Consider the following 21,451-nt stretch of genomic DNA (forward strand, 5'->3'; position numbering starts at 1 on the left):
TAATAAAATATATCAAAAATTTTTTAATTCGTTCATTAATAAATATATATAACCAAATCTTCATTAAAATTGTTATAAGGTTCATTTTCAGTGAAAATAGAGACGAGAATGGATGGAAAAAAAAAACAAAAATTTCTCTTTTGATTGGTCAATCAAACGCTTTCAACATATATAACATCAAGCAAAGTTTGTCTGATAAGATTTTAAATAAGACGATTATCGGCCTTAGAAAATCCCTCTTTTCGGTACGTGTTTATGCCTAACACAGTACAAAAAATAAAATTCTACAAACAAAAGAACAACAGTACGAATAAAAGAAGCGCTACCATTATAATAACGAAGAGAAGAAACAAATGAAGCGCGAACAACCATAACAGCTAACAGTTTTATTGCGATGCGAGTAAAAAGTTTGTGATTGAAAACTGGATTTTGTAGAATTTTTTAGAATATTTGTATGTACATATACGCATTTCACTATTAAATTCAGATTCCTCATTAAACTGGAAAGAATAAAAAATAGTGAAGCAGGCACTGAAATTTCACTTAACAAAATCATCGATTTGTAAGTAGAATATTCTTTTATTTTATATGTTTATAATTTTTTCTTTTAAAAATATACATTATTGACTAAGATTAATTAATTTATTAAATTTTATATTGTGTTTTACTTGATATTACATTATGCTTATATATAAATAAATGATAGAAATAAGCATATGCGTCATATCCGAAGGGTAAACCGCTGATCAAAATTATGTACACTAATGCCTACTAATGCCCAATTCCTGGGCATTACTGCTAAATTTTTAAAATTTAATAATTTAAATTTTAATAAATTTAAAATTATTATTTGGAAGAAAAGACTTAATAATATTTTAATAACGTCCATAATACGCATTAATACTTCAATAAAACCTAATAATGCCCAAGCAATGCCCAGTAATGCCTCAAATCTGTACACCGCAATGCCCTCAGCGGTTTACCCCTCGGTCATATCCAATTTCTATTTGCTATAAAGTGTGTTGTAATCTTGTATGTATGCTTAATCAACTTATATTATGATCTAATTATCTGTTTTATCATAGAAGAACAGTAAGAACCTCATTTATATATTTAAATATTTCTATTTTATATTTCATCTATTTTATACATTTAAATATTTTCTGCATTGCATAACGTACAAAATTTAAAATAGCATTCTATCTTGAAAATTTTTTTATGAGTTATAAATTGTCTAAAAAGCCCCTTTACAAATTCTTTAAATTTTGAAAATGTAATTCAATGTATTCTTTCATTTATATTTCTGACTGATAATATTATTGCATAATTATCATTTTTTTATAGAATTATGAATTATTAAATATGGAAAAATGAAATAAGTAATGACATAGTGTTAATTTTTTTAATCTAAAACTGTAATATAGCATGTTTAATAATAATTTGTGAAATTACTATAAAATAATATTAAAAAGTATTCTTTATCTTTATTATTTTAAGAAATAATTCTTTTATCAAAATATATATTTTTTTATTTATCTTATTTTTCAAAGTCTTTAGAATTAAATCAAATTTTTACACAGCTTTTAATTGAGTGCAACAATTGAGATAATTAATAGCAATGTTTACATCTAAATAATTTTTTATTGTAATAAAAACATATATTTTCAAAATTAAATTATGATTATATTATTGTATAGTTTTGAATATATAATTGATATAAATTTATAAAATTATTAAAACTCGAAAAAAATTAATGAATAAATATTGATGGGCTATTTAACATACTTGCATATTATTCTTAATAATCTTATAAAAAAATTTCAAAACTATGTGCAAATGTTTTTTAAAATATAATATTTAGTGTTTATATAAGAATATATTACTGAACATCAATTATATTTTTGCAGAGTTGATAACAAAAATGACATCATCTATAATTGAAGATACCATTCACCATTGTCAAACACAATTGAAAGAAGAGAGATTCCGTTATATATGGAATATTGTCGATTTTTGGAATATTTATAAATTTAATATGCCAGACTTATATTCCAGCAAAACTAAAAATAATTTTAGATTTCGTATGTCTCCTATAGAGAATAACAATAACTTAAACTTGTATTGTTGGATAGATAATGATAAAGACAATGAAGACCCCCCCCAAAAAACTTTTTTCAGCAAAGCTAAAGATATTTGCTATTCTATTTTAATTAAGGTTGATGAAAAAGAATTTACGAGAGTAAGCTCAAAACATATACATATGGAAGCTAAGACTCAATATCTGTTACATTCATTACTTATTTCACAGCTTCCTCGGACTTATTCGTCACCTATGACACTTACAATATACTTTGAATTCTCTACATTTATTGAAATATTTGATAATAATATATACTATTCATATAAGAGACTTGTTCCTATGACAAATACAGATGATATTCTTATTCATGAGGAAAAACCTGATTCGTTTGTTACATTTGTAATATGTGAGAAACGTCTTAAAGCAAATAAGTATTTATTATGTTCAAAAAGTAAAGTCTTTGAAGCTATGTTTAATGATCTACAAGAAAGCACAAACAATGAAATACAGATAACTGATGTAGGATCCGAGACATTAAAGAAATTATTATTCTTTGTAAAAACCGGATATCTTCCCCAATGCTTGGAAAATAAAAATATATATAATGACTCGTACAACATATGTCAACTTTTCATAACTGCAGAGAAATATGATATACAAGATCTTAAATTAATATGTGAACAACATTTAATTATATGTACCACAGTACAAAATGTTGTATACCACTTAGAGGTTGCATATTCAAATAATGGAAAAATATTAGCAAAATATACCAAAAGCTTTATCAAATTATATTTAAAAGTTATTATGAATAAACCAGAATTTATATCTTTGATAGAAACGTATCCTGAATTATTAACTCAAATAATTAACTCAGATTAAAAATATACAGATTAACCAATGTGGAAAAGTACAATCAGTATAATTTGAAACATACATGAAACTGAATTAGAATATATAATTTCTACATTTACAAAAAGCTCATTTATATTTCACAGAATAAGCCTTTTTTATTTATAGTATGATATAATGCATATATATATGCTTGTGGTATTTTAAAACATTTTTTATTTTGTGTTTGGATTATGTAAAAAGTGTTTTTAGTTTTGTATGCTTTAGAAAAATACAGCAAAAATAAAGAAATACAGTAAAGAAATGTTTATTTTATATTATATGCATTATATCATATGCATATTGATTTCAGATCATTTTCATTTATAACAGCAATCTTTTTGTTTTACTTGATTACTTTATTGTAAGACTTTAATGTATCTCTTAAAAGTTAAGTTTTATTCTAAGAGTTATTAATCTAACGAATTAGTTTATTCTATTTATTCAGTTCATTTAATATATATTAAAAATATATATATTCTTAAGTTAGCATGTAATTGATCTAGACTTATTGTTGTATTGTAAGATTATATATATACACACATACACATACACTTTAGTTAAGACTTAATTATTAATTATTAATAATAAGCCACTGAAATAAAATTTGTGAAATTGTATGAAGTAATGATTTTGTTTTTGTCAAAACAATTATAATTTTGTATTGTTTTCAAGAATTATAATTTATTTAAACGTAAATTCACACAAAGTAAAAAAATAATAAATGTGTTTTATTGAAAATTTATAGATAATTTACATTTTATCGCCAATCAAGAATTTTATTCTTATGAAATACATCGAGATAGGTTTTTTGAATGCGACTATTCTCATGTTCGATAATATAGATTAGTAAAATATACCAAAAACTTCAATTTGTTAATAAATATATGTAACTAAATCTTGATTGAAATTGTTATAAGATTTATAAGGTATTTTCAGTGATAGAGCTATGAATGGATAAAAGAAATAAGAATTTCTCTCTCTTTCTTTTGATTGGTCAATCAAACGCTTTCAGCATGTATGAATGGTATCAAGTTAAGTCTTTGTTTGATAAGGCTTTATATATAAGACGATTGTTGGCCTAAGAAAGCCCTCTGTTCGGTATGTGTTTATGCCTAACAGTACAAAAAATATAATCATCAACTGGTGTATAGGTCCTATTTTGGATCTTAAGCAGCCATTATAAGAAGAAAAATATAAAAATTCTACAAACAAAAGAAGTGATTATAGTCTACAAAAGAAATAACAGCTAATAATCTTGTTGCGATACGAATAAAAGGTTTGTAATTGAGAATTGTGTCTGTGTGAAGAATTTCTTAGAATATTTATATCTATATGTATACATATATGTATTTCACTATTAAGTTCAGATTCCTCATTAAATTGAAAAAAATTAGCGAAGCAAGTATGGAAATTTAGTTCATTGAACTATATCACTGATTTGTAAATAGAATGTTCTTTTTTCTAGACGTTTATAATTTTTTCTTTTAAAAATATACAGTATTGAATAAGATTAAATTTTATATTACATTTATATATAAATATGTGATAGAAATAATCATGTGCATCAGATCTAATTTCTAATTGATTATAAAATGTGTCATAATTGTATGTATGCTTAATCAATTTGTTACGATTTAATTATTTGTTTTATCATAGAAGAGCATAGAGTAAAACTCTCATTGGATAATCTATAATTTTCAACAAAAATTTAAAATTAATTTTAAAATATAATTTTGTGCATTATATATAAATGCATTTTGATATATATTGGTTTGTATGAATATATTGGCTATTGATTTATATGTCTTTTACATATTTAAATATTTTCTGCATTATATAACATACAAAATTTATAAATAGCATTCTATCTTGAATTTTGTTATGAATTATAAATTGCCTAAAAAGCCTCTTTACAAATTTTTTAAATTTTGATAATATTTAATGTTTTTTCATTTTATATTTCTGATGAAAAATGATAATTTTGTTGCATAATTATCATTTTTATAAAATTATATGGAATAATTACATAGTGTTGATTTTTTAATCTTAAAATGTAATATTGTGTATTTAATAGTAATTTGTGAAATTACTATTAAATTAATATTGAAAAATATTCTTTTATTATTTTAAGAAGTAATTATTTTATAGTGTATTTTTTTATTTATCTTATTTTTCAAAGTCTTTAGGATTAAAATCGAATTTTTACATTGCTTTTAATTGAGTTTAATAATTCGGAAAATTAATAGCAATGTTTATATCCAAACAATTTTTTTTTATTGTGGAAAGTAAAAAATCATATACTTTCAGAATTAAAATATGATTGCACTGTCTAGTTTTGAATATATAATTGAATATATAATTGAATATATAATTGATATATAATTGATATAAAATTATAATATTACTAGAAAAAATTAATGAATAAATATTAATCGACTATTTAACATACTTGCATATTATTCTCTCTCTCAATATGCTTATAAAAAAATTTCAAAATTATGTGCAAGATGTTTTTTAAAATATAATATTCTGTTTATAAGAATATGTTACTGAACATCAATTATATTTTTGCAGAGTTGATAACAACAATGGATAGCATAATTGAAGATATCAAGATTCAGCATTGCCAAACACAAGTGAAGCAAAACAGATTCTGTTATACATGGAATATTGTTGATTTTTGGAATATTTATAAATTTAAAATTGATTTATATTCCAGCAAAGCCAAAAATAATTTTAGATTTCGGATGACTCCTATAGAGAATGACGATGAATCAACAATAAACTTTTATGGTTTGATAGATAATTTTGAAAACAATACCAAAAAAACCTGTCATGTTAACAACTACTGTATTGTTAACAAAGCTAACAAAAATATTTGCTATTCTATTTTGTTTAAGGCTAATGAAAAAGAAATTGCGAAAATAAGCTCGCGACATATACATATGGAACCTAAAAATCATTATCTATTATATCCACTACCTGTTTCATTTCTTCCTTTGAGTCATGCATCTTCTAATATGACACTTACTGTATACTTTGAATTCTTTATATTTGTTGAAGTGTTTGACAATAATATATACTATTCACATAAGAGACTTGCTACGAAAGCTACAGATATTTCTATTTATGAGGAAAAACCTGATTCGCTTGTTACATTTCTAATAGATCAAGAACGTCTTGAAGCAAATAAGTATTTATTATGTTCAAAAAGTAAAGTCTTTAAAGCTATGTTTAATGCTCTAAAAGGAAGCTCAAACAATGAAATACAGATAACTGATGTAGGATCCGATACACTAAAGGAATTATTATTCTTTGTAAAAACCGGTTATTTACCTCGAAGCTTGAAAAATGTAAATGCAAGTGTAAATGTATATGAACTTTTTATAGCCGCAGATAAATATGATATACAAGACCTTAAATTAATATGTCAACAACACTTAATTATGTGTACAACAGTAGAAAATGTTCTCGAACATTTAAAGATTGCACATTTATATAATGGAAAAATATTGGCGGAATATGCCAAACATTTTATCAAATTATATTTAAAAGTTCTTGTGGGTGCAGAATTTGTAACCTTGATGCAAATGTATCCTGCGTTATTAACTGAGATTAAAAAAGCAAAGTAATCAATGAAAAGTTTGAGACATACATGAAAGAATTAGAATACATATGATTTCTACGTTTATAGAAAGTTCAGATTTGGATTTCACAGAATATTCCTTTTAATTTATAGTATAATATAATGCATACTTATGGTATTTTAAAATATTCTTTTTTTATATTATGTATATGGATTATGTGAAAAATGTTTTTAGTTTTGTGTGCTTTAGGAAAACACAGCATTAAAGAAAAACAATAAAGAAATACAATAAAAAAATGTTTATTTTATATTATGTGCATTATATTATATGCATATTGATTTCATATTATACAGCAATTTGTTGTTATTACTTTACTATAAGATTTTGATTTCTTAAAAGTTAAATTTTATTCTAAAAATTATTAATCTAATATAACACAAATTAGAAATTAAGTTTATTCTATTTGTTCATTTTTAATGTAAAATATAATGTAAAATTTAAATGTTAAATATTAAAAAAAATATCAATATACATTCTTAAATTAGCATGTGATTGGTTTTTTATTATTGTTTTATTGTAAGTTATGAATGATTATTTATTCTGGCAAATTCTTTTGGTCTTAAAGAATATGATATCTATATAAATTCATACATATACATCTACTGGCAATGTTATTGCAGTAAAATATATATGTCACATCTTGTTATAAACAGAAGAGAAATAAGTTTTTAGCTAATTTTGATAATGAATCAATGATAAAACTCGTATAAAAATATCTTTTTTTATAAGCTACATATATTACAAAAACTTGGTATTATAAAAATAAAAAGTAAAATATTTTTTTCAACAATCTCAGTATTATAATTGACTTATTTCATTGTATCACTTTTTACAGAGTTTTGCGCATTACCAGATCCATAAGTACGATCCCATTCAATATAAATGTTAAGGTCTGACTGAGCCACACTAGGTCGTACGTTAATGAGCGCTTGCTCGAAATCGTAGTTCGTTATGTGCCTCACATCTTCCATTTTGATATCTGCCAGCTGTTCGAAAGGAATACTTCGAATCGGCTCCATACTTGCTTCCTTGCATAGATTTGTCATGTCGGCGCCGGAGTATCCTGCCGACTTTTGTGCGATTCTCACAATATCCTCTTCAACGAGATTGTGGCGCACCGATGTCAATAAATTATTAATTATCTGCTTACGTGCTTCGAATTCTGGCAGAGGGACGTACAGTCTTTTGACGAGACGCCGTCTCGCTGCCTCGTCCAACTCTTGGGGCCGATTGGTTGCGCCGACGATTAGAATGCGATCGTCCTCCGAAGTCGTCGCACCGTCTAACTGTACTAAAAATTCCGTTTTTAGCCTCCTAGAGGATTCGTGTTCTGTTTCCGAACGTTGTGTCAACAGCGAGTCGATCTCGTCGATGAAGACAACGGACGGTTGATGGACCCTGGCTACTGCAAAAAGCGCGCGAACCATTTTCTCGCCATTGCCAATCCATTTAGATGTCAAGGAACTCGCTGAAATCGAGAAGAACGTGGACTTGCTCTGTGAAGCTATGCATTTACCAATGAGAGTCTTTCCTGTTCCAGGTGGACCAAAGAATAAAATCCCTTTAGGCGGACGACGAAGACCAGTGAAGATGTCCGGTCTTAACATAGGAAATACTACCACCTCTTTAACGATCTTCTTAATGTACTCCAGACCGGCGATATCGTCCCACGTTATCGTCTTACCCGATTCCATGATTTCGCTTCTAATCAGCTCGATCATATCTGGATCGATATTCCTTAGCCTCTCATCTTCCACTTCTTCTGCATTTGCTTTGTTTTGTAACGAAGTATTGCTCTGCATCGATTTTTCCTTATTTCGTTTAAATGGACAGACGAATTGAGAATTGGCTGTCGAACGACCACCTAAAGTTTTTTTCGGCGCCGATTTGTTCCTCTTCATTTCTTGGATATATAATTCATCTCTGGCGCTTCTGAAAGAATCGAGTGTATTCTTTTCTGTTCTTGTATCTTCATCCCTAGATTGTGGAGAAGCAGCTCGTTTTAATTTTGGTGCATATGAATTTGTTCGTCCATACAATCCTTCAATTGTATCATCTGTATTATTGTTACTTAATATAGGTCTTTTTTGTACAAATTTATCCAAATTCTGATAACAAGACTGCTTGTTGGATTGTATTTTTGATGCATTCTGTTGAATATGCTTACTAGAACTATCATTTCTATGAATATTTGTAAAATATGTAGATATATTTTGTTCACTATTATTAGACTTCAACAAAAGTTCTTTATTTGAATTTTGATTAAAAGATGCTTGTGATTGCAAAGAAATTTTTTCTTTTTGCATGTCTTTATTTTTCTTTGAATTATTTACTATTTTTTCTATGTCTCTATCATTATAGGATCTTCCTTTGCAAGATAAAGTATTAATTTTCTGACAAATCAAAGGTTTTATAAGATTCAATGTAGCATCTTCATCCTTTAATTCCGATTTCCATTTCAATGGATCATTTTTTACATCCTGTAATTGAGATTTAATCTGCTCCCAGTAATTGTTTATTCTGTCTGTCATTAAAGTATGATAATCTTCAAGGTTTTTTCGTAAAAGTACTGCCACTGTATCCTCTGAATCACTGTAATGTATATTTTAGAAATAAATAAAAATGTTTATGAGAAATTTTTAACATACGACAGAAAATATAACTATAATTTAACTTACAATAACTTTGCTGTCATATTTTTCATAGCAAGTGATCTGCGTTCAATGTCTGTAATGTCAAAATCTTTATCTTGCTTTGAAAATCTCAGCATATGATAAGCAGCCAGAATATTATTTTTTTCCATCTTTAACTTTTGTGAAACATGTATGTTTGTGTTATTAGAGTTCATGTTTAAATCTTTATAAATAAAAATAACTTAATTAAAAATATACTTAACACAATATATTTCAGAATAGCTTAGATATTATTGCTACAAGTTTCAACAACTATACTTCGAACAAATTCACATTTTAGCGCTATAATTTAATATCTTTTTGTGTACATTTAATAATCACTTGTTATAGCACATAATATTGAATAATTAGAGAGTAAACTGCATTTACAACACAGACATCTATACTATATACTAGACCGCTAACTTGCGTCAAATACATGTCCACGAAATTTATGTACTAAATTCTCACGCATGCGTAACGTTGGTGGACAGCAGTCACGTTTGTGATTGGTTGATGTTATGTAGTACATAAGTATGTAATTTGTGTATAAAAAGTTACAGTTGAATATAAGTTATTTTTAAATAATATATAATGTTCTTCATTTTTAATTAAAATTTATTACAGTCTTTAAAGATAAAATATATCAAAATATATTTAAAAGATATATGATATAATTAAAATCAAGATTAAAAATATATATAGAAGATTAAAAATATATAAAGATTAAAAATATATGTATATAACATTTATATATATATTTATATTTATTTTATCACAAAATTAAAAGTTTATAATGTAAAAAGTACGAGTTTTAAGGTGAAAACTTAAATATTAGCTGGCTACAAATGTCCACCATATTAGTTTTCCACCAATATTACGCATGCGCGACCGCCATATTACATGGTTTTCGGGGACACATTTTATGTACAAAATCAATGGGAGTTAGCGATCTAGTTATAGTATAGATATCTGTGATTTACAAGCAGTACCGCGGAGTGAAGGGAAATTTCTTTGATGGAATTTTTGTGCGCATGCGTGAATCACATAACTAACGCAATTGGTTATAAAATAGAGAATTTCTGAAGTCCCGAAAATTTTTCTATTTAGCCAATCGTGTGACATTATGGCTGTGGTTGGCTCTGGATGCTTTGAAACGTTTGATTGGCCAATCAGGTTAAAGAAATCTTTTCCTTTTGTCCTGATTGGTCAATCAAACGTTTCAAAGCATCTAGAACGTTTTTTCAACCGCAGCCTATGTTTACATGTGTTTCTTGCTGAAACTCAGAAATTGCGAACGTATTTTGCCCATCAACGGATAGAAATTTAATAAAGAAAGGAGGAAAAAATGGAAAATAATGAAGATAATTTATATGCTTTTGTAAATACATTTATAAAAGTTTATAGAAATATTTTATAATTATAATTACATAAAAAAATGTGTTTGTTATGTGTGTAACCTTAAAAATTTTGTTAAACAGAATGAAGAGGATCTACCATACGAAGAGGAAATTTTACGAAATCCATATTCAGTCAAACATTGGCAACGCTATATTGATCACTTAAAAAATTCGAAAAGTAAGAATTTAAATGTGGTGTATGAACGAGCATTGAAAGAACTCCCAGGCAGGTAAAACCATTTTTTTACATGTTTTTTTCTTCGTGTAACTGCTTATGCTTTATCTATTTTTATATATTATTTATAATATTTATCATTTATTACAGTTATAAATTATGGTATAATTATCTTCGACAACGTGTAAGCCAGTTAAAAGATCGATGTATAACAGATCCATTGTATGAAGATGTTAATAATGCGTTCGAGCGTGCTTTGGTATTTATGCATAAAATGCCACGCATATGGATGGATTATTGTACACTAATGACTGAACAATGTTATATAACACGAACACGTCAAGTATTTGATCGTTCTCTTAGAGCTCTTCCCATCACGCAGCATCATCGTATATGGCCATTATATATTAATTTCTTAAAGAAACATAATGTTTATGAGACTGCTGTCAGAGTATTTAGAAGATATTTAAAGGTACTATTTAATAATACTAATATTTGTAATAATTTATATTATTTAATATTATTATATAGTCTCCAAATTTTTAATTAGTAAGAATATGCTTTAAGATTTAAGAGGACTATTTTTGTTTTTGACAACAAAAGTTTTATTAAGCATATATTTTATTTTATATATAAATATGTATATATATTTATATGTATTCCATACAGTTGGCTCCAGAAGATACAGAGGAATATATAGAATATCTAATATCAGTTGGTAGACTTGATGAAGCTGCTGTAAAACTTGCACAAATTGTCAATCAAGATGATTTTGTATCAAAACACGGGAAATCTAATCATCAATTATGGAATGAATTATGTGATTTAATATCAAAAAATCCTGCCAAAATAAAATCCCTGAATGTAGATGCTATCATTAGAGGTGGTTTAAGACGTTATACAGATCAATTGGGACCTTTATGGAATTCACTAGCAGATTACTATGTTCGAAGTGGTCTTTTTGAGAGGGTATATTACTTTCATTATTTATATATAATTATAACATTTTATATTTTACAACATATATTATTTATCAAAATGTTATATTTTATATTTTTCAATATATATATTATTCAGGCAAGAGATATTTATGAAGAAGCTATACAAACTGTTACTACCGTCAGAGATTTTACTCAAGTTTTTGATGCTTATGCACAATTTGAAGAACTTAGTCTTAAAAAACTTATAGAAGAAGCAGCAAAAAATCCTACTGAAGAAGGTAAAGATAATGTATATATTAATGTGTATATTAATTCAATTTGCTAATAATTTACAATATACTATATATAAGTAGTTATATATGTATAATATACATAGTATACAATATATATATTATATATAAGTTCACATATTACTAGTTTGATTAACTACTTATTTTTGTATTAGATGATATAAAATTAGAATTGAGGCTGGCACGATTGGAACATCTTATGGAAAGGAGATTATTATTACTCAATTCTGTATTACTACGACAAAATCCACATAATGTAGCAGAATGGCACAAAAGAGTTAAGCTTTATGAGGGACAACCACATGAGGTAAAAAAATATTATGCAAGATTTACAGATATATATTTGTGTTTCATATTACTATATCTAGTATATATTTTTGTATAGATAATTAATACATACACAGAAGCAGTGCAGACAGTGCAGCCACAATTAGCAGTTGGTAAATTGCATACATTGTGGGTTGCATTTGGCAAATTTTATGAAGAAAATGGACAAATAGAAGATGCTAGAGTGGTATTTGAAAAGGCGACTCATGTCCCATATACCAAGGTAGATGATCTTGCTTCAGTGTGGTGTGAATGGGCAGAAATAGAAATTAAACATGGGTAAGTTTGGTTACTCATTCAAATTCATGTTTGTTTTATAATTAATATACGAATAACGAAATATTATATAAAATTACTTGTTAAATCAGGTAAAGAATAATTGAATTTAAATATTCTTTAATATCTTTATAATATTTTCTATATATATATATATTTTTTAAAATATTTTTATAAATATTCTTTATGTATTATTGTTATACAGAAATTGTAAAGAAGCTTTAAAACTCATGCATCGTGCTACTACAATGCCAGCTAGAAAAGTGGCATATCATGATGAAACAGAAACAGTACAAATGAGATTATACAAATCTTTAAAAGTATGGTCTATGTATGCAGATTTAGAAGAAAGTTTTGGAACATTTAAGGTATGTCATTATTACATATACAGTATCATAGTTTTTATCATATTACTAGTATATTTTTAACTTTATATATATTCATTATACAGACTTGTAAAGCAGTATATGATAAAATAATCGACTTGAAGATTGCAACTCCTCAAATTATCATTAATTATGGACTATTTCTCGAAGAAAACAACTACTTTGAAGAAGCATTTAGAGTATGTTAAATATTTTTAATTAATTACACATCACATATATTTTTAATAAAACCTAATATTTTATAAAATTAATTTTACCTTTAGGCATATGAAAAAGGTATTGCATTATTTAAGTGGCCTAATGTATATGATATTTGGAACACATATCTCACAAAATTTTTGACCCGATATGGTGGTACGAAATTAGAACGTACCAGGGATCTGTTTGAACAATGTTTAGAACATTGTCCACCAAAATATGCTAAAGGTATATAATTTCTTTTATAGATTATCTTACATCAATATTATATAAAAAGAAAGTAATTAATCTCTTTATTGCAGCCTTATATTTACTGTATGCAAAATTAGAAGAAGAACATGGTTTAGCAAGACATGCTATGTCTGTGTATGAACGAGCGACAAATGCTGTTCTTCCGGAAGAAAGATTTGATGTAATATTTTTATATATGCTAATAGTTTATGCATAATCTTAAAACAGTTATTATAGAAAAGGATTTGTACTGCTGTATATTTATATATTTTGCAGTCTTTTATTAATTTTTTATATATTGATTTTATCGAATTTAAAAATAATTAATAATTTCTCAATTTGTAGATGTTTAACATATATATAAAGAAAGCAGCAGACATATATGGGGTGCCGAAAACGCGACAAATATATGAAAAGGCCATAGAAGTTTTAAATGATGAGAATACTAGAGAAATGTGTCTACGATTCGCAGAAATGGAGACTAAATTAGGAGAAGTAGACAGAGCGAGAGCGATATATGCACATTGTAGTCAAATATGTGATCCAAGGGTATTATATGATATATATTTATAATATATAGTAATGAAAAAAAGACAGTATTACACATAGAGAAGAGTGTAACAGTATACAGTTATTTTAATTTAATAGTTATTTTATTTAATTATCTCTAATATTATTAATTATTCAAAAACTTCAGCCAAAACTTATTCTGTTTGGAATTTTAATAGAGCAAATTTCTGAAATTTTTTTGAATAAATAGTGATAAATAATGATAAATAGTAATCGCATGTCTCCGCGAGATTAAACTGGGATATTTTATATATACATAACTTTTTTCATGCATTGAAATATTATATAGGTCACATCAAAATTCTGGCAAATTTGGAAAGAATTTGAAGTTAGGCATGGAAATGAGGATACAATGCGTGAAATGCTTCGAATTAAGCGTAGTGTGCAAGCTATGTATAATACTCAAGTAAACATGATGTCTGCACAAATGTTGAATAATGCAGCTAATCAAATATTAGATGTTCCAATGGATGCTATGCGTTTATTAGATAGTAAAATTACATCAAATACGGGTAATTAGAGATTAATATTCTATTTTCTTTGTTTTTTAACAAGATATTTTAATAAATCTTAAATTACAGAGAATGCTGCTGATCTCAAAGGAGGTATTAAATTTGTACGTGGTGTAACAGAAAAAGATGGTAAACCAGAATCTAATGTGAATAATCCAGATGAGATTGATATCGATATGGATGATGAAAATGAGAACGATGAAGAAATAGAAGAAGGTAGATTGATACACTTATAAATAGCTTCAAAATTGAAATATTTTACATTTATATATATAAATTTTTTTTCTTCTTTTCTGCTTTTCTCAACATGAATCAGATTATACACAGGATTAAATTTCCATTATATTAAATTTTTATGACATTGTTCATAAATATGTCAGGAAAATTTATCATTTGTTATAAAGAATTATCATTTGTTGCAATTTTTTAAAACGTTTATCTTTAAATACTTTTATAATAAAAATTATTTTTTGATTAAAATCAAGAATTTAAACTTATAAATGATTGATGAAGAATAAGATTGTTATCTTTTAAAGTTCATTTATATTTTATCTTTAATGATCTTAAAAAGTTATTATATCAATTTTTATTAAAAAAGGTCAACCAATAAATCATTGTAATTTAATGTAGTGAAAATAAAAGATGTTATATATTATACACACATGCACACAGACACATACACAAAGTCACTTTTTAATCATGTTTATTTATTTTCAGATGTACCAATTGAAAAACGAACTATACCATCTCAAGTATTTGGTAGTTTAAAAACAGTCGAAGATGAAGATGATTAAAATTTAATAGGCAGTATGATTGACAATTGAACAAAATTCCTATAACAATTATATACTTTTGTTATATAAAAGTAATATTTTTTGATTATTAAATGAAATTATTTTCTAATTTCTTCACGTATTTGTAGAATTATTAAATTTGTATATTTACTATTTTTAAAACATTTTAATAATTGTAAAAATTTTTATATAATGCAACCTGCTGAATTCACTTGCAGAATTCAAAAATAACAAAATATGGATATATATTAATAATAAATAATAATACTGTATGTATATATAGTAAAATCTATTACAGTATACATAATATATATCTATATAATAAAATATATAGCAAATTATACATATATTTAATAAATATGTGTGATTTATAATATCAAAACATTTATAAATCCTAGATATATTTGTAACGATTTATTTTTGTTTTTCTGTATCTTATTATTTTTTATCTTTTTCATCAATATTTTTAAAAGTAAATTTTTATATAAATTAATTTTCTTGACTACAAGAGAATAAAAAATTATTTCAAGATCTAATCATTTTTAAGAGAATCTGTGAAGTATTGCAATCATTGAAAAGAACATTAGTGATATATTAGTAATATAAATATAAATGTATATATGTGCGTATATTTTAGCTTTTTCTCTTTTAAGTTTAATATTTATGTTCCGAATTTTTTTTTTATTCTTTTTAATGATACACCAATTGAAAGTTATTTATTTTTGAATTATTTTGTAGAGATTGATCGCGGAATGCGACAATGCTAACAATGTTATCATTATAAAAGAGTATTGTTTTTGTGTGAGATATAAATTATCTATCACCAACAAAGTACTGTTAAAATGTTACCTTACGAATACTCGCATAGTTTGAAAAATTCTCTATACGTTACATTCTCGCAGGAAATATAACGGCCAAAGTAAGTAATGAGCATAGTTGATAACAAAAATGCAATTATTCAAGAAAGAAAATTACATCGGTATGTATGTAAAGCTAAAATATAAATCTATAAGACGTTAAAATAATAATTTAATATAATCATAAATAAATAAAACTATATAATATATAAATAAATATAAAATATATATTAATATAAATAATGATACAAATAAAAATATAAGTAATTTAATATAAATAATAATTGATTATGTATAAGTATTTGCATGTTATTTCTTTCAATAACTGTTTTATTCATTTATATGTGTGTGTGTGTGTGTCTGTTATGTTATCTGTTATCTTTTTTGTCTCACCATTTATTTATTTATTTTTTTAGCTCTTTGAAAATCACAGTCTTCTGAAGTGCAAAATTAAAAATTACATTGTAGAATTTGAGTTTGTGGAATTTACAGTAAAACAAATTTATATAGTCTATACACATTTTTGTATTATATTATTATATATCTATATAATGATATAAAATAAATATATTTTATAAGAGTAATATAAATTAGAGAAATATATTTTTTTGTAGATTTATTAAAATTTCAATTGTATTTTTAATAATTAAATAATGATTTTATATATTTTATATTTAATATTTTTATTAGGATTTTAACTCAATTAAATCGTAGTTCTCTCTCTCTTTATACATTTTATTGAAAGAGAATCAGAATTTAATTTTTAGATTTAATATATTGAGTATTTTACTAGTAAATTTAGATTAAATTTTTTTAGCTAATTGTAAATAAAAAGTAATTATTTTTTTAGATTAGTGTACAATAAATTCCACAATATATATCAATCACTTAATAAATAATTAAACTATACTTCAAAATATTTATGTAATATTCCGTATATATATGCAAAATTGTATGTGATAACATTGGTTTGATTAGCACATTTATGCTTCACCTGTTAGAAGATCGATAAGAGCAAGACTTTTCTATAATTGAACCATTGATGCTGGAAACTAATTGAGCGCAAAGTATCTATAAGAAGAGAAAAAAATATTATGCTGAGGACGGGATGATGTACTTTATAGGTATTAATGAAATCTTAATTACAAAAAACATAAATAACCGATCTTTTTGACAGTCAGCGACGGTTGGTGACAACATGAAAATTATTTAGAACTTTGGGATTAATGAGCAACAAAGTTAACCGACATGGCACTTTGACATCAAAGTTCTAATTCTCGTAGCAAGTAATAATCGCACGATTAAATCTTTTGAGACAGATGACACAGGTCGACCGATCTAATCTGATTAACAGAGCTACAAGGGCTCACATTTGCACCTTATTCTGTTTCGCTGTTAGATTAGTGATTGAGTTATAGGGTTACATGAAGAATACGACATGGATTAGAAACACGAAACTGCAACTGCAGCAAATAACATCGTATTATTTGTGAATTAAGAGAGAAATTTATGTTCTTAGTTTATTCGTGTGTTCTTAATTTATTCGTAATGATATTATATTTTGATTGGGAAATTGAAAATTATTATATTATATTGCATTTATAATTAGAATTGCAAACATTTTTAATATTTTTATATTAAATTGCAAGATTTTTAATATTTTTATTTACTTTTACTTAAAGATTTTAAAATATTTTAATTTGATATACGCTTTGCTTATGTTTCTCGTTAAAAGTAAATATTAGAGCAATAAAAGTAAGATAATAATTATTACATCTCAGGATTTTACTAAATTAATTTTCCGATTTTATTCGAGAAGGAATTCGACAAAAGAAATTATGCTTTAAATTAAATTTAAGCAGCAAGCGTAAAATATTCTCTTCCTCTTTCTTTTAATTTAAATTTTTTTAGATATATTCCGTCTTAAGTATAAAATTTAATATCTCACTGAGATAACGTTACTTTCCTAGTTATTTATAAAATTCTTTTGCAAAGACTGTCTATGAAAAAAACATCTTAGCTGATGCATTATACGCATTACATTAATTATACAAGTTTAAAAGGGCAACATTACGTTATAATTATATGTCATAATTATGATATAAATATGATATAAATGTATACATTATTTGAGTTATTATTGAAAAAATATGTATACATACATATATATACATGCTATGCATAGATTACGAGCTATGTATTCATTATATCTATTTATTTAATACATTTAAATTCAAATAAATGTCTATGAATTTATTTCTGTTAAATAAGTATTGGAGCATTTCACAGATAATTTTTCTAACTTTTTTTACGAACAATAATTTGATATATTATATTTGAATAGCAATTAATTCAGGAAACAATTTAATATATTAAGTTTATATCGTTTAATTTCTTACTTTTGATTTCTTACTTTTTATTTTTATATGAGATTATAATATTCATTATGATTACAATATTGTTAGTTAATGCATCCATAAAAATTTAATATTTTTGCAATCTTGAAATTTGCAATATCTATCCATTGTACAATTCATTATGTAATTCATAATATTTGTGTTTTGTTTACATTTCTATAAATGCTTTTTAAATGTAAATGTGCTTAGCATAATGTTAATTCAACACCTCTCTCATTAATATTAATTTTCTGTTAATTAGGAGCAAAAAATTCAAAAGTTGAATAACAAATTAACAAAAAATTAGCACTATTTTATTAACACTTAATTATGTCAAACATCGGAATATGATTTTTCATAGTGAAAATGTTGGATTAAGGGAGATTTACAATTTAATACGATTTTAATCAAAGATTTGATTTCCATTTAAAGCAAGATTAAAATTATTAAGCAGATGAAGCAAGATTAAAATTGTTAAGCCGATCGGGATGACATTATTTTAATTCCATATCGATTGGATTAAACATTTCGAAATGACACAAATAGTATGTATTGGACTAGGTATCTCGAAAATAAAAATGGAAATGCTATTAAAATGATCGCATAATAAGTGCTCAATATACGAAGAGAGAGAATCATCGGTAAATAATTCTATTTCTAATGCTACGAGAGGAAACTCTTAATACCGATCATGCAAATACAATATTTTGCAACTTTTTGATGTTTTCTTGCAATACATACAAGGGTTTACATTATCTAAATTTTAATTTTTTTTGCTTTAGTTCTTTAAATTATGTATTCAAACTTAAAAATGTAGAGTGATTTTAATAGCAATAAAACAGTTTTTTTCTCTTTGAGAAAAGAAGGAGAATTTTTAATATAACATACATAATTTAATATAATACATGATTGGAAATCAAGTTTGAAATATTAATTTATATGGAAATTGACACACAGTAGATGATTAAAAATTTTTATTTCGCATTTATATATTTCCTGAAATTGCTTGTAAGTTCTTTTAGTGACAATGAATGACATTTATCAAATGTTTCAGCAAATTCTGTCATCATATTTCACTTTAAAATTATAAGATAAAAGATTCTTTGCAATGCATTTATAATAAAGAATAATCAGTTACATATTAATTGTATCATTATATTACATCACGTTATGCTTTCAACAATATCATTTATTGAAATGTTAAATATTTTAAAATAAACACGATTTTATAGTTATTATATAATTAACGATTTATAGGTTTTATTTACAAACGAACAAATACGAGCAATTATTGTAGAAAGCAAAGTGTTTTATTTATTATAATAAATCTCTCGTTACATTCACAAATGATTAAATCAAAAAAATGTATTCGTGTTTAAATCGATTCAGTGACATAGTATTACGCGAGTGTCGCGAGGTAGTTTTCTATCGCATAAAAGAGTTTTCTCAATCAATCTTATATTTACCTTTTGCGGGTGAGTAGAAAATCAAATAACACGAGAATCCACTCTGCTGCTGCTGCATGTATACAGGAGTGTATGAACATTTGTTGACAGTCTCGATAATCAATAAATCGTGACGACAGTTTATTTCACTCGGGGAGATGGGAAGAGGGGAAAAAGAGGGAATGTTTTGTGAAGATGAAAATTTTCGATTATACGACAAACCACCGATAGTCACGCGAAGCAAATGAAACGGGTAGGGGATACGAATCCCCGATTCGGTCTTATATCTTTTCTGTCGTTCTCTATGTCTCTCTTTTTTTCACGTATTAGAATTCTTTGCACCTTTCATTTTGTATCTGAGGCACGAAAAATAATTTTTGTTCTGACCAGAGCGTTCTCTCAAGATTATCTGTTACCCTTTCGCGAGTAATCTTCCATGTGAATATATCATGAAACCCTTCTTTCCTCTGACACGTTTGTCTTACACAGCTGTATACATACAGACACATACACACATAGTCACATACACATATTTACATATTTGTGTTTTTCTTAATATAAGCATAATGAGTTTTCTCTCTCTCTCTCTCTCTCTCTCTCTCTCTCTCTCTATTTAAAAGCAAGACAAGTTCGCGAGTTTCTTATGGAAGTTGCACTGCAATCGCGAAACTTAAACTTTGTTTCGGTCTGCAAAAGCTCCTTTCGATTCAAGAGGTAGTTTGCTTGGAATGTTACATATACACTTATAAAACGCGCTGTTTATTGAGTTCCCTAGGGTTCTATCTATTTCGTTGGCAGGATATGCCGGAAGGTTGCGACATACATATTTTTCTCTCTTCACAATTTATTGAAAATTTAGGATTTCTCAAAGGAGTTTACGTTTCTCTTGCTTTTTTTGCTTTCCATTTCATGTATCAATTTCATTATCACGCGTTTATTCTTCAGATGTGTTCGTGCGATTTATTTAAATTCTAAGAGGATTATTTCCTCTCGACACATTAATATATCATTTACATTAATATATCATTTGTTTTCCGAAGCCAATCTAAGAAAAACCATCCGTTTTCCGTGCAATCCTATAATTTTTCCATTTTTCCGCAAAAAATGTGAAATTCTATTTTTCTGAAAATTGTGAAAACGTCGACATAATACGTAATAATATCCAATGAATAACTTTTAGTTGCTTTACAAAAAACTGTACGAATAGCGAAATAGAATTATAATATGATTACGATACAAAAATTATTTGCATAGTATTTTTATTCATAAAAATTGTCATTTACAATAGAAGTAAATAAGACATTTAAATATATATCACGTGTATATGTGTACATATGTATATGTATATGTGCATGTGTAT

General features: G+C 25.7%; 4 protein-coding genes across 6 annotated transcripts; 3 read left to right on the plus strand and 1 right to left on the minus strand.

The window, feature by feature from the left end:
* Positions 1-217: 217 nt before the first annotated feature.
* LOC145976941 (uncharacterized) lies at positions 218-3,125 on the plus strand. Its single transcript, XM_083108491.1, has 3 exons — positions 218-245; positions 488-562; positions 1,908-3,125. The coding sequence occupies exon 3, from the start codon at positions 1,922-1,924 to the stop codon at positions 2,960-2,962; it is 1,041 nt and encodes a 346-aa protein (XP_082964617.1). The 5' UTR covers positions 218-245; positions 488-562; positions 1,908-1,921; the 3' UTR covers positions 2,963-3,125.
* Positions 3,126-3,809: 684 nt separating this feature from the next.
* Positions 3,810-7,031, plus strand: LOC145977011 (speckle-type POZ protein-like). Its single transcript, XM_083108625.1, has 2 exons — positions 3,810-4,250; positions 5,549-7,031. The coding sequence occupies exon 2, from the start codon at positions 5,563-5,565 to the stop codon at positions 6,604-6,606; it is 1,044 nt and encodes a 347-aa protein (XP_082964751.1). The 5' UTR covers positions 3,810-4,250; positions 5,549-5,562; the 3' UTR covers positions 6,607-7,031.
* A 297-nt stretch (positions 7,032-7,328) lies between these two features.
* On the minus strand, positions 7,329-9,725 carry LOC145977010 (fidgetin-like protein 1). 2 transcript variants are annotated; one of them, XM_083108624.1, is made up of 3 exons: positions 9,518-9,706; positions 9,300-9,348; positions 7,329-9,213 (listed from the first exon to the last, which is right to left on the minus strand). In XM_083108624.1, the coding sequence occupies exons 2-3, from the start codon at positions 9,323-9,325 to the stop codon at positions 7,431-7,433; spliced, it is 1,809 nt and encodes a 602-aa protein (XP_082964750.1). In that variant the 5' UTR covers positions 9,326-9,348; positions 9,518-9,706; the 3' UTR covers positions 7,329-7,430. The 2 variants fall into 2 exon arrangements, with proteins under 2 accessions (XP_082964750.1, XP_082964749.1); XM_083108623.1 differs by having other exon boundaries at positions 9,300-9,725.
* Positions 9,726-10,549: 824 nt separating this feature from the next.
* Positions 10,550-15,642, plus strand: Fand (Pre-mRNA-splicing factor SYF1 fand). Of its 2 annotated transcripts, XM_083108716.1 has the most exons (15): positions 10,550-10,674; positions 10,775-10,923; positions 11,019-11,340; positions 11,538-11,837; positions 11,946-12,087; positions 12,255-12,406; positions 12,485-12,705; positions 12,908-13,070; positions 13,154-13,267; positions 13,352-13,514; positions 13,589-13,698; positions 13,863-14,066; positions 14,377-14,599; positions 14,669-14,815; positions 15,317-15,642. In XM_083108716.1, exons 1-15 carry the CDS (start codon positions 10,642-10,644, stop codon positions 15,391-15,393), a joined length of 2,520 nt encoding a protein of 839 aa, XP_082964842.1. In that variant the 5' UTR covers positions 10,550-10,641; the 3' UTR covers positions 15,394-15,642. The 2 variants fall into 2 exon arrangements, with proteins under 2 accessions (XP_082964842.1, XP_082964843.1); XM_083108717.1 differs by lacking the exon at positions 10,550-10,674 and having other exon boundaries at positions 10,781-10,919; positions 15,317-15,640.
* Positions 15,643-21,451: the final 5,809 nt, after the last annotated feature.

The sequence above is a fragment of the Camponotus vicinus genome, unplaced genomic scaffold (genome assembly GCF_025532165.1).
Source record: "Camponotus vicinus isolate PSW18456_S1 unplaced genomic scaffold, iyCamVici1.0 SCAF_9, whole genome shotgun sequence".
NCBI classification, from domain to species: Eukaryota; Metazoa; Arthropoda; class Insecta; order Hymenoptera; family Formicidae; genus Camponotus; species Camponotus vicinus.

What these genes read in the sequence shown, in the direction of transcription:
- LOC145976941 (XM_083108491.1), top strand. Translation starts at nt 1,922, where the DNA reads ATGACATCATCTATAATTGAAGATACCATTCACCATTGTCAAACACAA.
- LOC145977010 (XM_083108623.1), bottom strand. Translation starts at nt 9,469, where the DNA reads ATGAACTCTAATAACACAAACATACATGTTTCACAAAAGTTAAAGATG. An exon ending in AATATGACAGCAAAGTTATT is followed by an intron (nt 9,214 to 9,299) that starts GTAAGTTAAATT and finishes TATACATTACAG; the next exon opens with TGATTCAGAGGATACAGTGG.
- Fand (XM_083108716.1), top strand. Translation starts at nt 10,642, where the DNA reads ATGGAAAATAATGAAGATAATTTATATGCTTTT. An exon ending in GAAATAGAAATTAAACATGG is followed by an intron (nt 12,706 to 12,907) that starts GTAAGTTTGGTT and finishes ATTGTTATACAG; the next exon opens with AAATTGTAAAGAAGCTTTAA. An exon ending in ACTTTGAAGAAGCATTTAGA is followed by an intron (nt 13,268 to 13,351) that starts GTATGTTAAATA and finishes TTTTACCTTTAG; the next exon opens with GCATATGAAAAAGGTATTGC.
- LOC145977011 (XM_083108625.1), top strand. Translation starts at nt 5,563, where the DNA reads ATGGATAGCATAATTGAAGATATCAAGATTCAGCATTGCCAAACACAA.